Genomic DNA, 14,374 nt, shown 5'->3' on the forward strand with positions numbered 1-14,374 from the left:
TGATATGATGATATTTGTGAAGACATGGAACTATTGAAGGGAGTCAATGCAATATATCGGAGTATTATTATGTTTTCCTTTGCATAAACCCAAGAAGCACACAAGCCAAAACAGCATCAGGCAGACAACAAATTAAAAGTGACTATCTAACGGATATCCGAGGAAAAGAATGTTAAGTAACTGCAAGGTCATCTGCAAACGGCGAATGCAGCTGTTAAGTTGGCAAAAACCATGTTTTGCTAACATTGAACTTTAAGTATTAAAATTAATAACATGGTATTAAATCAAAATTGTTGCACAGTTTATCGGTTTATTTTTTAAGCTTAAACAAAATTTTGGAACAATAAGATCTTGCATTAATTGATTGTAAGACATAGCAGGAGTAGAAAGAACACATGAGCATAATATATAAAAACTAATATTGTATAATTATTAAATACAGTATAACAAGAAAAACAGCGGTAAAGCATTAGAACATGTGTTATAAATAGAAAAAGAACTAGAGCACGGGTTACTTGAATTTTTTATAAGATTTCTAAGATTTTTGTTAATTATATAGATGCCAAACCATACTAATTGCTTGGCTATAGAAAACCTAATTTTTTTTTTTTTTTATTTTAACTAACAATTTGTCGCTTGCATCGTTTAACCTAAATATTTGTATATGTATATATAGTACTCGTATATTGTATATGCCCTGACACAGTCCAAGTCTGTCATAAGTAGTACCTATTACGCTATATATATTTATATTTATTATGTTTCGTTTTTGCCTTTTTGAATATGCGTTCGTCGCCCTTTTTCTCGAGTATGTAAAATAAACCGTCTAAATAGAAAAATGCTACAGGATCCTTAGGATACATATTTCTCAATCGCTATCGCTGTTGTCGCCGCCCGCTGCACCGTCTTCATCGTCATCGTCATCGCTATCTTCCAGTTCCGGCATGGGAAAACGTAAAATAGCCGCAATGCCCGTTAATTGAGAGAGTTCTGAAAAGACAATTAAGGTTATTAATTAACCACGAATATCATTGTCGAAAATGAAATGTGAATGGAAAGAATCTTAAAAAGAAATCCCAGAGAGAAGTAAATTTGATTTGAAAAAGAAACTGAAAAACTATAAATAACAAGTTTTGAACGGGAAATTACTAATGCGTATATCATTAGAAAATAGAGCAGCATGTGGGGAATCATTCTGACATTAACTGATCTACATATAAGTAACTAGTCCTTAAACGGATATAATAAACTTTTAATATAAACAGTAGAAGAATTAATGTTTTGAAAATGTAGCCCAGAAATGAACTAGCTGAGAACCAAATCATGTTAATTGCGCAATTTATACATCCGCTGCATATGCTGAAACTTTAAGCTAACTAAAGAACTTGGATTGAAATTCTAGGTTGAAGTGAATTTCCCACAGCTTTTGGCCAAGCTGTAAGCGGAATCAATGCCAGTGCTCAGTCCAAGCAAACCAGTTAACATGTTCTCTTAGGTTATGCACCGGGCGTAGGAGTTGCAACTGACATATTCAAGGCTGCCCGCTTCTAGAACAGTGACTCACTTTTGAACTTAACATTCAACATGATGGATATTCCATGTACAATTTACCTTTTACAATTTTACAATATGTAAATGATTATATATCTAGCAGTACGTATGAGTAGCATATAACCGGAACCCAGCACGGCATAATACTATTATATTTTTTATGAGAACCGATCCAAACATCAGATTAACTCATCGTCAGTAACAAGAAAGGTTTGGACTTTATGGGGTCGATAAATCAGCATCTGTCATCACATAATCTGGACTAAATACACCCTGCACGTCTATCATCGATGAGCAATGCAAAGTGCTCAACGTTCTAGAGTTTAGCATAGGTTCTGCTCGGGTTGCTTTTCAGTTCGTATCCATTGCTGCTCAATAATGGAAATTGTGGGCTTGTTTCATCTGCACACAATTCAAATCAAGTACTCGAGGTTTTTGTTTTTGTTTACACTTGTTCTACAATGTTTATATAAAAGCAATTGCGAGCTGATTAAAGCATTCTCTTGGCAGCGAAGCAACAAGTACTTGAGGAGGCGGTGCCAGCGATAACGAGTTAAATGAAACGCTGTGGAAATGTTCGAGTGGGGAGCTGAAAAACGGACCAGATATGCAAAATCATTTCACAAGCTCTATCGAGCTATAAAGCGTACTACAATAGCGGAAAAGAATTCTGGTTCTATTTTAGACTCAGCGTCGACCCATTTACGAGCAACACCCGCCCAAGTACGCTTAAACCGAATATAATGAGCTAGAATTGCCGATTATGAAATAGAGACGATCCTCTTAATAATTTTTAAAGTATTCCATTAAAGTTTATCTAACTTTAAAGTATTCCTTTAAAGTTTATTAAGAGGATCATCTCTATTTATATTACATGTTTTCGATTTTGGATATTTGTTCATTGGCCTATTCAAATACATTTCATACATGCCTTAATACAAGTTCTGTTAAATAACATTTCTGTTAAATAATCAACATTAATCGAATTGGTAGATAATGTTAAAAATTGAAGACTTGACAGAGCCTTGATAACTTCAAATATGTAATTATAAAATATACAATTTGACTTATATATTTGTAATTATATTATACTATATTATAGCATATCTTATCTTTAATAAATAAAAAAAGAAACTAAGCTATTTATGAATCAATTTTTTGTCAATTTTTTCATCTAGGTAATGCCACCTACAAAAATGATGAAACTCTCTCCAGAATTATATTAATGAACATAAAAAAAATACTTCACTTCTGTGTTATTTTTCAGTATACTCTTTTAATTATGAATTCATTCATCATGCGTTCCATTCTATCTCTGTCTTAACGAGTACATTCGTATTCTATTTGCCTTCTCTTCTACATTGTACACCACTTATACAGCCAACTTTTTAGTCTACAGGGTATATAAATTGGCAAAACGTTGCCAAGTCGCAAACAATTGATAAGAGCGAAATAAGAAAAAGAAGAAGAATAGACAAGACGTGAGTCATTTACCAAGCAGCCAACAAATTGCTATTTAAAGCGACCCGAAAATATTTCGAAGACATGTAAAATGCAATTTTAATTACCGTCAAGTTAAATTTAAAATCAACATGAAATTGAAAGTGTCCCCGAGCAAAATAAAAATTTAAAAAAATAGATGAAAAGCCTCGGGCTAAAGTCCAATATAAACTAAATTCTGCAACGCGGGAGATTCCTTCAAGAAAAACAAATTTGAATATATACATTCATATATGTATATGTATCTATATATGTATCTGTATTTATGTGCGAACATATGCATATGCACTGCACGGAATGTAAAAATAGAATGCTTAACGAGGTCATTAGACAGGGGGAGGCCTGTACCCTGAAACTTCTATACCAGACCAAGAAAGCATGAGCCATAGACATTTTGCTTGCCTTCTCTAGAGAATAGTCGAGTGAATTCGTTAGCTGGCTTAATGCAGAATCAGATACAATGAACGTTTTTTGTAAAAAAAAAAAAAAAATAAATTAGAGATTAATATTAATATTAAAATGTTTATGTACATACATGCATAATTTATAAATAGAATTTAGAAATAACTTCAATTGATAAATGTAAATTCTAATTTATAATCTTCTCGAGTATTCACTGTACTGTCATATGCAATACTTACGTTCGCCCGATATATGCATACTGGAGAATATCTTCACCTCGCCACCGGCATCTCGCACTGATTCAACCAAGTTAACATATTCTTTCCTGAGATTTACGTCTTGGCATCTAAAAAAAGGCGAAAAGGACTTTAATTTAAATTTGAGTAGAATAGTTCAAGTATACATATATACAACAAAGGCAATAAAAAATCTTTTAAAAAACACATGAAGTCCTCAAAATGTTAATAGTAAAAAGAAACCCATGGCCTGAAAATTATATGACTTTATATAGTGTAGAAATAGAAGATAAGAAAAACAATTAAGAAGTTTAGTGTAACCAATTGCCGAACGCTCAAAATATAATGGGATTCAATATTAATCCTATATTCCTACAATATTATTAGTTTAATAATAATAATAATTATATTCAAACTATATAGCCCAGAAACTTACTACAGTAGAAGGACCGTCGTTAATCCTAGAAGACACAAAACTGTCTAAGTTTGCTCATATAAATTTGTCTGAGGACCAGAATTTTCGTCGCAATAACCGTACAGCGGAGTCGTTTTAACCTGATTCTACTGTATATAACTTATGTACATCCCTTGATTCCCATATCGCTCGGAATATACAAGAAAAATAAGCGCAGTAGTAACTTTTACAAAGGAAAAGCCAAATGCATAAGAAGTACAAAATTACAATGTTCAATTATTTGTTAGGACCAGTTACAAGTGCTATCATCCGAAACATGCAAAATAGAGAGATAAAGAAATACCTACACGAAGTATTGCATGTATCACATGAAACCCTGAAGCCGCATTTGCCATATTGAGTGTACAGGCAATTAATATCTATTTCGATTCGAAGTACGTGAATATTGCACATCCACAATTCGATGCGAAGCAAAACGCTTAATCATGAGCGAAAAATTCATTTGTTGGGTGCACACATAGTGTACTAATACAATTATCTATATACAGATACACATACATATGGATACATATATCTATATCCATGCATAATGCATAGCTTGTTGAGCTTTAGCTGGAATTTGTGGGATCGCAGGTGTGACACAGAGGTTACAGTTATAGTCTATGGACGAGCTGCGATGAAAATGCAAGTTGTCGAGTCAAATCAAATTAACAACTCTAGAAACAAATGAGAATTCAAAATGCCGGCATGCGGTTCAAAAACCTTAGCAAATGTTAATACTTCAAAGATAAAATTCGCAAAAAAATACTGCGCCTTCCCATTAAATGAGAAATAACAAAAACGAAAACGAAGGTATGCAAAAATAAAAATTAAGCACAGGTAAAATATCAATTATCATTTTTTATTGAAGGCACGAAAAGCGGCTTGATTGTGTTTCAAGAGCGCGAGAGAGAGAGAGAGAGTGACCAGAGTATCGTGACGATCGAGCTCTTTCACTTAACCTCTCTCTCTCTGCCTCTCTTTCAGCGGGTCTGTCTGTGGATGTTATTCACAAATACGTGGCAATACGTTCCACAGCACGTGTAGCAGCCAGTGTTGCCATTTTAGCTTATTTTAAGCTAGATTTAGCATATTTTGAAATAAAAAGCTTGGAAAATTAATGAAAATCTTATAGCTTGAGATCTAGCTTATTTCAAACATAATTTGGCCTATTTTGGCTTGCAAAAATGTAGTACAAAACAATTTTTGTTCATTTTGATCGAGAAATCGATAATAACTTTTTTTGATAGTTCCATTTTGAGTATACATGTATGGTAATTTTCGCTGATAACTTTCGGTCACACTTGTTGCAAATTCTCAAACGTTTGCTCACATTTGAAAAAATGCCGAAAGTTACCTACAAACAAAATTTTCGCGATTCGTGGACAAAGTGCCCTGACTTTAAGGAGTGGCTACGCAAAGTGCCAACTGACCCTACAAAAGCGTACTGCTGCATTTGTAAAGCGACTATTGGGGCCAAGTTGTGCGAATTACGGCAGCATGCTGCCGCAAAGAAACACATTGCCTCGCATTGCCTAGGCATGGCACAAACCAACAAAATACCTTTTATATAGTTATATATATAGTTAAGACTAAATTGCGAAATCAATTGAGTGTTAAAGGTTTAAACGCAATATTACGTATAAGGTTTGTTTATGAAATGATTAGTAATTTAGTGTATATTCTTTTTAACTTTACAGATATGGATTACGCCGTCATGGCAAATGTTGCTTTAATTATAAAGTACCTGCGAGGTACTTATCATTAATTAAAACATCTGAGAAATATGAGGAAGCAAATAATGAAATTGATGATATAATTTCGTTAATATAAATTTAAATATATTAATAAAATTCAAATATCTATTAAAAAGTATACATCAATTGTTTTTATTTTTTTTATTTTTTTTATTTTTTAGTTAGCTTATGTTAAAGTTTTATTTTTTTTTTAATTTTAGCTTATTCTAGCTTATTTCTTTCTTCAATCTAGCTTACGGTGACTCTGAAAATCTGGCACCACTGGTAGCAGCCGGAGAGCAGTCAAAGACTGACTATGAATACATGACATTTGAATGATTGCTTATGAATACCCTACAAACAATTCATATGCACAATCTATTTAGACAGATCATGAAAATATAACAAACATAATATAATAAATAAATTATCGATATTTATCATAAGACTACTAATAATTTATATTACACACAAATGCGTCTATGTATACAACTGAAAAGAGAATCCCTCAAAATTGATATACCCATTAGGAGCTTTTATTATAGGGTATTTGAAGAGAGCTTGAGCGAGCGTGAGTCTGTTCGTGTAGAATTAGTTGAGAAGCGGCTTTCTAGCGACGCGCACGTTGGCGGACGAAACGAGAAGAAGAATAGGGGGAAAAGAACCGAGCCGCATCGAGTCAAAAGAAAAGCGCGTCGCGTTTGCCACGAAAGAAGAAATTGGTGCTAAGAGAAGCACAAGAAAATAACAACAACAACAAACAGAAAGCAAAAGGTGCGTGCAGGCCAAAGTGAAAGTTAATTTGTTTGTCATTGCTTTCGCGGTTTGTGCATGTCAAGTGCAAAAGTCTATAAAATGAACGAAGAAGAAAGAAGTCGAAATCAAGTTTTGGGTTTTCTCTTGCGGAATTCACGGCTTGAGTCAGCGCTGGCCACGCAGCTGCAACAAATTGATCGGCGTATCTGTGAGATACCTGAGTAACTGTTTTACTCATCATCTGTTGGCCGCAGTGAATTAAATCCAATGTTGCTATTGTTGTTGCTGCGTGACAATGATTGCACAATGAAATCAATTGTTATAATGGAATTAACGGAACGTAGGTGAAAGAGCCATGAGCGTGCAGCAAGGGGCAGCCGGGGGCGGAGGCCACTGCAGAAAGGGACAGCAAAAGGCCAATGTAGCTGGCCTCAAGACGCGCCGCGGGGGATTGAAAGTGCATAATTAACTGTATCATATGTCGTTTAGTCTCTAAATGAATATGAACTTTCTATGACAACGAAATCAAATCAAGAACTTGTCTACAGCTATGACAAACAAAGCGAATAAGATCCACAAACTGTTAGATATTCCACCAAATACCCAAAAGACTATTTGATCGTTATCAGGGTAGAAAGAAATTGAAAGAGACGAATTCAAAGAGAAAGGTTTAGAAATGAATAAATTTTCAAAATTAAAGTTTGGGAGTTTTCCTATAAACGATCTAACCGGAGACTTTAATTTTTGCAAATCCCAAACTGGTTTAAATTTGTTTGGCTAAATGCAAAAAAAAACTTACTAAATCGAGCAAATCACATCAAAACTCACTTTACGTGTTTGGAACAGGGCCTATATATTTCGTACATATCTCTAATCAATTCACTCGTATTTTATGGAGCGTCATTCAAACTCACATTGATCAATCAATGCTTTTTTTATATGTCACCACGTCAACTTAACCCGAATACAAATCGGCTGCGGATGAATTCAAAGAGAGGAACACATAAAAGTTAGCCTCGAGCTGACAAACAGCAGATACTCTGTAAACCTAAGTGCAACCGTTGTGTATACACTTCAATTATATTAGACCTACATATGTATGCTGAGTGTGATTCAAAGGTGGGCCCTTTCATTTGTTGCACAATTCCAAATGAAAATGGATTATAAAAAGATAAAACCAAAACAGAAACCAACTTACGAAATGTCCCAGCAGCGCGTGCCCAAAATAAAATTTAAAAAACTAAAGCAAAAATAAACAATTATATATCGAGTCAATATTTATGCAGAGCCAACAAAAGGCAGCAACAACAGCTGCCGCTAAAAAGAGGGGCACGTTGAACGTTGCATGAAGCGTGTTGCACAGAAGACGGCCCTAAGACCAGAGACTAGAAAAACGGGTTGCGACAAGAAAATATGTGAATGATAAAGCGAAAAATAACCATAAAGCAGCAGAAGAAGAGCAAATGGAAGACAAAAGCCGGACGATGAAAACAGAGTGGCGGGGGGTGGCTGCAGGCAGTCAAAGACTTGATGCAAGTGGATCATATTGCAGTGCAGAATATTGGGGCATGTGGAAGCCAAGTGGCCCAATCAAACAATAAATACGAAATAGAATTCCAGAACCCAAGCAAAATAAACAAAAAGTGTTTAGCAGCTAAGAGCTACAAACTTGGCAATGGCTTAAAGCCACAGACGGAGCGACTTATATAGATGTATATATATACATATATGTATACAGATGCATATCTATACAGAGGTTGCCTTAATCGCCCACATACGTGCTAATAATTAGCGCAAGTTAGCAGGCGACGTAGAGAAATGGAACAGACAGCACGCAAATAAAGTGGAGATACAAATGCAGAAATAGATACAGTAGAATCTCTTCGGAACGAACAGCTACGCCTGCTACTTGCTGCATTTAAATGTCATAGGAAACCCGTATTCGATGAGTTTAGTCTGTAGTAGATGCGAACTTCCTTCCCTTCTGTTAGCGTTCACTGTACACAAACACAGCTACATAAATATATCATAGACGGCTACAGATACAGTTACGCTTGCATACACAATGCAAAGATTCAGATACACGATGCAGAAATAGATACAGTTACTTGCACAATGAAAAGATACAGATACAGAAGCAGTACAACTAAACTCACATGGCTATTAGGGCCTGTGTAAATCTGGAAATTGAAACTGCTCTATAAACAAAGATTTCCGACACTGCCAATCGAGCAGCAATAAATATATAAATATATACCCATTTAGGCTTATATAGAAATGTATATGCTGAATATGAGCAAACGGATACGATCTCAGTTGCGTATTGAGCGGAGCTTGGCACACTTGATACGCGTGTGAAAGACAAACAAAATACATACATACAAGAAAATAAATTAAATTCTAAAGCAGAGCTACAATGAGAAATAACAAAACAAAAACAAAAACTAGAACTGGAACAGAAACTGTATTTGTGTTCTTGACGGGTCAACTAAAGGGAGACAGCGGCAAATCAAGAAATATTTAGAACTTGAGGCCAGACTTTAGTATATGTTCTATAAACCATTCCACACGAGCATTTATTATAATTTAGAGGAGACTCAAGATATTCATATAATTTAAATATACACATCATTAAAATTAGTATTTTAAGTGAAATTGAAACGTCAATTTCTAAAACGATTTGCATGTTTTTTATGCAAATAAAATAATAAAACAAAATTCTTTAATTTATTATACTAAAAATATACAAAATATATATAAATGAATTAAAATACGAAATTTTTTAATTTGCGTATTTTTTATGGAAATAAAACCAAATACAACAACATAATTAATGATACTCAAAATATAAATTTAAAAAAACAAAAGGAATAACAAAATATTTAAAACAAATTTTATTCTAAATATTTGTTTATTTTATTAATTTATATTTTGAGTATCATAAATTACATACCTTTTTTTGGTTATTGTTATTTAAAATTTAATTATAAAAAAAAAATAATAATAATTAAAATGTGTAATAGAGACAATAAAGTTGAATCAATACTTAATATTTTAGAATTAGACAGATATGATATGAAATAGATATGAAAAGAATTTACTGCTTATAATCAATTTCTGGTTCCTAAAGACAGATAAGTGAGAGCCGTAAGTTGGGCTAATAAACGAGCCTACTAGCCAATAAACATATGAAATGAAATCAGCAGAAGTATAGCCATATTTAATAGACAATTAGAGCCGATATTTTAGTTATGTTTACATTAATTTATTAGTGACATTTGATGATTCCCTTTCAATTGCAGTTCCTATAGAATATACGCAAGAAATATGCTCACGAAGCAACCCGACTATACCATCTCAGAGCTGGGCTATCCGCTGCTGCAAGAGCAGCTGTGCCCCGATAAATGCGATAAGAAACCTCGCCTACCAGAGCCCTGCTTTCGTCACAGTCCCAGTCTGACCCCTGGTCGGAGTCCGAGTCGTCTATTGCCGTTACGCGAGACGCTGGACGATTACAACAAGCGGCTGCTAAGTGAACAGGCGGCGAGCTGTGAAACAAGTCGACAACAACAACACTGGGAGGCGAATGATAAATTGGCACAGCAGAAACGGCAGAAGAATCTGTGGAACGAGCAGCAGCAGCAGAAGCAACAACAGCAACTACAGTGGAACAGAACGAGGTAAAACGAATCATAAATTATAAAGTTATCAAGGTTTCACTCTTTAATTATATCACTTCTCTGTTCTTTCATTCGTTATCAACAGCAATCAGAAAGGTCGAGATATAGCACAAGTAAAGCGAACAACGTTGCTGACTTACGATTTGAATAGCTTCTGATAGCACTGAAGGGAGGAATCGCATGGGAGGTGGAGCTTGAGAGCTGAACTACAATAATTTAAGGACTGATTAAACGTGCTAAATTTAATATTAAACATTGTATACACGCATTTTTCGTATAGACCTTTAGGCTAGTTCTAAGTAAATCAAATGTGCAATAACATTTATCATTTTATTGCATGCCACGCAAATCGTTTTACCTTTTAAATGGAATTTCAACGGCTCATTAAAAATGTAAACGGGCTATGGCAGCGTCCACTGTTCAGATACAGATACAACTATGAGTATGCGTCTATACAGACACAGAACAGATACAGCTTTATACACGCAGCTACAGATACGCGAGCTTCAGATACAAATTCGAATTCAACCAAAACGTAAACAAAACAAAAGCGAAAAAAAAAAAAACACAAATTAAGAAGCTAAAAATGGCGACGACTCTACGGGCGTCCAACCTTGATCATGAGCATGTCACAGCCAAGGGGCGACTGTCTAGGGGCGTGGCGGGTGGCCCATTAAATTAGCGTTTTCGGACGTGCTCTCTTTAAATGGCTTAAATTGTGCACACAAATTGTGTGCCAACTGAAGCATTAGGAAGCGCTCGAGATCTTGGCGAAGAGACAACAAATTATATGCTCTACAAAATGTAAGCTCACTGCTTAGCTTTAGAATTTAATAATAATGTACACAAATTGATTAAAGAACATTTTTTATCAAAGAGCTCAAATGAATAAGTTAGTTGTAACTAAATGATCTCCCATGTTAAATGGGTTCAGGCTATAAGGTGAATCGAACACAGTCAACATGATCACGATAAAAACAATTATATATGAATTCCCACTATTTAAGTAAGATATTTTCTAAATAAAAGCCAGACGGAAATGGATAACAACATTTAAGATCAGTGATGAATCGATCGAATGAACGTGATGAAGATGATTTGATTTAGGATTAATCTAATTCGAAATACGAAAATGACCTTCACAAAAGATAGCATATTTGATCAAGGTATATTCGACCATCAGTTTATTATTATCGATCACTATATATGCTGTCATATAGATTCTCTAACTGATATGATTCATCAGATGTCAGTACTATAACTAATCATCAAAGTGAATATATGAATAACAACTATAAATATTGCGATATATAATATATTCACCGAGCTCATCTAAATCCTACCTCAAATACTATGAATGATTTTGTTGTATTTTTAGCGTGTGTTCATGAATACTTCATTAGAGCTAACAAGAAGGCTCCAGTCGAGACTGCTCGACTGGGAAATACCCTGAACCTTCGAAGCTGATATTCTACTCATTCTGCACTTCTTTTATGCACACACGCATACACACGCACGTATATCACGCGCTCTGCTGACTGCGCAGTTAGCAGCGACTGCGCTTGGGCAATATTATGAGAATTTATTTGTTGAATAATTTATTTTGTAGACTTACAATCTTAATGAAACATATGTATGTACATGCAAAAGTCTCTAGTACTCTAGTACGTTTTTTACAAATAGGGGGCAAAGGGGGCGTGGTATCTAAAATCTGTAAATTACACAATCTTTGTATCCATTAACTTTATATACAACACAGGGCTAAAAAAGTTCAAATTAGGCTGAAAAAACAAAGCCGATTTTTCGATTATTCTCGATAAAAAAGTTACCGGCTGAGTTATCGAAAAAATATGATAAACTTTTACTGCCTATGGTATACACGAGTATGCATGCCAAATTTCAGCTGTCTAGCTCTTCTGAGATTCTTTTGCTCATACGGACGGACGGACGGACAGACGGACAGGGCTATATCGACTCAGCTCGTCGTCCTCATCAAGAATATATATACTTTATGGGGTCTGCGATGATTCCTTCTGCCTGTTACATACTTTTCACAAAACCATTATACCCTGATTTCACATTTTCAATGGGTTCAGAGTATAAAAATCAGCGTTCTATGACGGTTCATCAGATCAATGACCAAATAATGAATAGACCCCTTTATGCGCTAAAGTAAGGATTAGCTTTACCAAAGAAGATATTCTTTTATATTACATAAACCTTCTTTTAAACTAAAAGCATTAAGTGCTTATAAAAGTCATTGTAGTGCATCGTATGGACTATAATGAATAATGAAGATTTATGCTATAAACTAAATTGCCTGTGAACATGGCGGCAGTTTGGTTAAAGTTAAAGTTTTGGCGCTGTGGGCTTATCAGCTGATAATGTAAAGCCGTCTTACTTCAGTGAATAGCAGCGGATACAATGTGATCTAAGGTGTTTTTTTTTTTTTTTTTTGGGAAAATTACAGACAGGGCGTCGAATATGTGATGACGAAAGGGCACGAATTACCAAAGATTAAGTGCACAAGAAAGCAGACTGCCGATCCCTATATACATACCTGACAAGTTTTATTGAATATATAGAGTCGAATAAGAATTGTAGTACAACTTGGCAATTATAATGTAGTCTCATTGAACTCACCTGAATAGATTGTCGGAAATTAGCAAGGTTTCAATAGCTTGCGCCTCTGCAGCACGCAGCACATGCTTTTTGCCATAGAAAGCCTTGGTTGGCTCACATTGTAGCATCATGTAGAAGGTCTCTAAAGCCTTAACCTCACCCAAGGCTTTTGTGTCAGACATTTTAGCTATCACAGCGGGATCCTGTAGAACCTCTGTGAAAATAGGTATTACTACCTATCCAAATTTCAATAGTTCGATGACTTACGCACCTTTGAGCGAATGCTTAAACCCGGAGGAGGCATGGACTAGCATGAATCTGCTTTTGTTATCCAACAGCACTTTGTAGTCCATTTTGACCGCCTGCTGGAACATATAGTCGTAGAACTGGTCTCGCACAAAGCCCGGAGACGCAATGAGTACACACTTGACTATTTCGAAGTTGACGTGGCGTAATATACTCTGCATGACTTGTTCGTAGAACTTGGCCAGGCCCTTTTCGTGCTGCTGCACATTGCCCTTGCGCTTACGCGGAATGGACACTTCGATTTTGCTTCGCACCAGTGTCATGCTGGCCGTGATGAGGCAGACATGGGCCAATCCCTCCTGCATAACAACCGCCGCAACATCAGCCGATTGGGTGGGATCGCAGGCCATATCAATCCGCTCAAGAGCGATTGTATCCCACTCTGGTTTACGCAGCTCAAATTTACGATTCAGTTCCAGATCGAGGGTATGATACGCGCCCATTTTAACATACTGGTTCTCTTCGATGTTGCGACCCTTCAGACGCAGCACACAGGCCTGCGTGTCAAAGTCGATGCTCTCCACGGCAATGGTCAGTGTGGTGCGTACTCGACTGCTGGTGGATGACCCGGTGGCCGTTTCATTCTGGACCTTTCGTATGGTGGTGCTACGGACGCTATCACCCTCAGCAATCAGATTGTAGGCGTGCCACATGTCCTCCGGCTCTTCGGGCACGAGAGTTACATTACTGCATTGTGGAATGACATTACAAGCTTTTTTTTACATATACGCATATAAATATCAGCAGCACTTACCCCTGCATGCCCTTGTCTACATATTTGCCAAGTAACTTCATGTTGCAATCCTTGTTTTTTGAACTGAGCCGCCGCCGTCTGTTACCAACAGACGTTGAATTAGTGCGCTGCTCCTCTTATATTTGTTGTTGTTGGCGTTGCGTGCTTTATGTTTTTTGCTTTTGTATGCTTTTTGTCACTTGCATTGAATTAAATGTTTCCTTATGTAAACCGAATTGTTAGGCATTGTTATTATTTGTGTGTTCGTCGTTAAACTTGACCAACAAATTATTTCAATGCAAATTGCCAAATTCCACACGGCGAACTTTTTGACATTTTGCAACAGCTGTTTGACCAGTGTTGCTAAATGGTTGTAGAGCACACCATGCGCTCAACTA

General features: G+C 35.8%; 2 protein-coding genes across 2 annotated transcripts; one reads left to right on the forward strand and one right to left on the reverse strand.

Moving 5' to 3' along the window:
* Positions 1–290: 290 nt before the first annotated feature.
* On the reverse strand, positions 291–14,325 carry pelo (pelota mRNA surveillance and ribosome rescue factor). Its single transcript, XM_018004277.2, has 5 exons — positions 13,998–14,325; positions 13,209–13,930; positions 12,959–13,151; positions 3,693–3,799; positions 291–990 (listed from the first exon to the last, which is right to left on the reverse strand). Exons 1-5 carry the CDS (start codon positions 14,036–14,038, stop codon positions 869–871), a joined length of 1,185 nt encoding a protein of 394 aa, XP_017859766.1. The 5' UTR covers positions 14,039–14,325; the 3' UTR covers positions 291–868.
* On the forward strand, positions 6,460–10,664 carry LOC108611566 (uncharacterized). Its single transcript, XM_018004282.2, has 3 exons — positions 6,460–6,653; positions 9,938–10,315; positions 10,401–10,664. The coding sequence occupies exons 2-3, from the start codon at positions 9,963–9,965 to the stop codon at positions 10,471–10,473; spliced, it is 426 nt and encodes a 141-aa protein (XP_017859771.1). The 5' UTR covers positions 6,460–6,653; positions 9,938–9,962; the 3' UTR covers positions 10,474–10,664.
* Positions 14,326–14,374: the final 49 nt, after the last annotated feature.

This window comes from Drosophila arizonae, chromosome 3 (assembly GCF_054131065.1).
Source record: "Drosophila arizonae isolate 15081-1271.41 chromosome 3, UAZ_ARI_1.0, whole genome shotgun sequence".
Lineage (NCBI taxonomy): Eukaryota > Metazoa > Arthropoda > Insecta > Diptera > Drosophilidae > Drosophila > Drosophila arizonae.

What these genes read in the sequence shown, in the direction of transcription:
- LOC108611566 (XM_018004282.2), top strand. Translation starts at nt 9,963, where the DNA reads ATGCTCACGAAGCAACCCGACTATACCATCTCAGAGCTGGGCTATCCG. An exon ending in CTACAGTGGAACAGAACGAG is followed by an intron (nt 10,316 to 10,400) that starts GTAAAACGAATC and finishes CGTTATCAACAG; the next exon opens with CAATCAGAAAGGTCGAGATA.
- pelo (XM_018004277.2), bottom strand. Translation starts at nt 14,038, where the DNA reads ATGAAGTTACTTGGCAAATATGTAGACAAGGGCATGCAGGG. An exon ending in GTTTAAGCATTCGCTCAAAG is followed by an intron (nt 13,152 to 13,208) that starts GTGCGTAAGTCA and finishes CTATTTTCACAG; the next exon opens with AGGTTCTACAGGATCCCGCT. An exon ending in ATTTCCGACAATCTATTCAG is followed by an intron (nt 3,800 to 12,958) that starts GTGAGTTCAATG and finishes GCCTTTTTTTAG; the next exon opens with ATGCCAAGACGTAAATCTCA.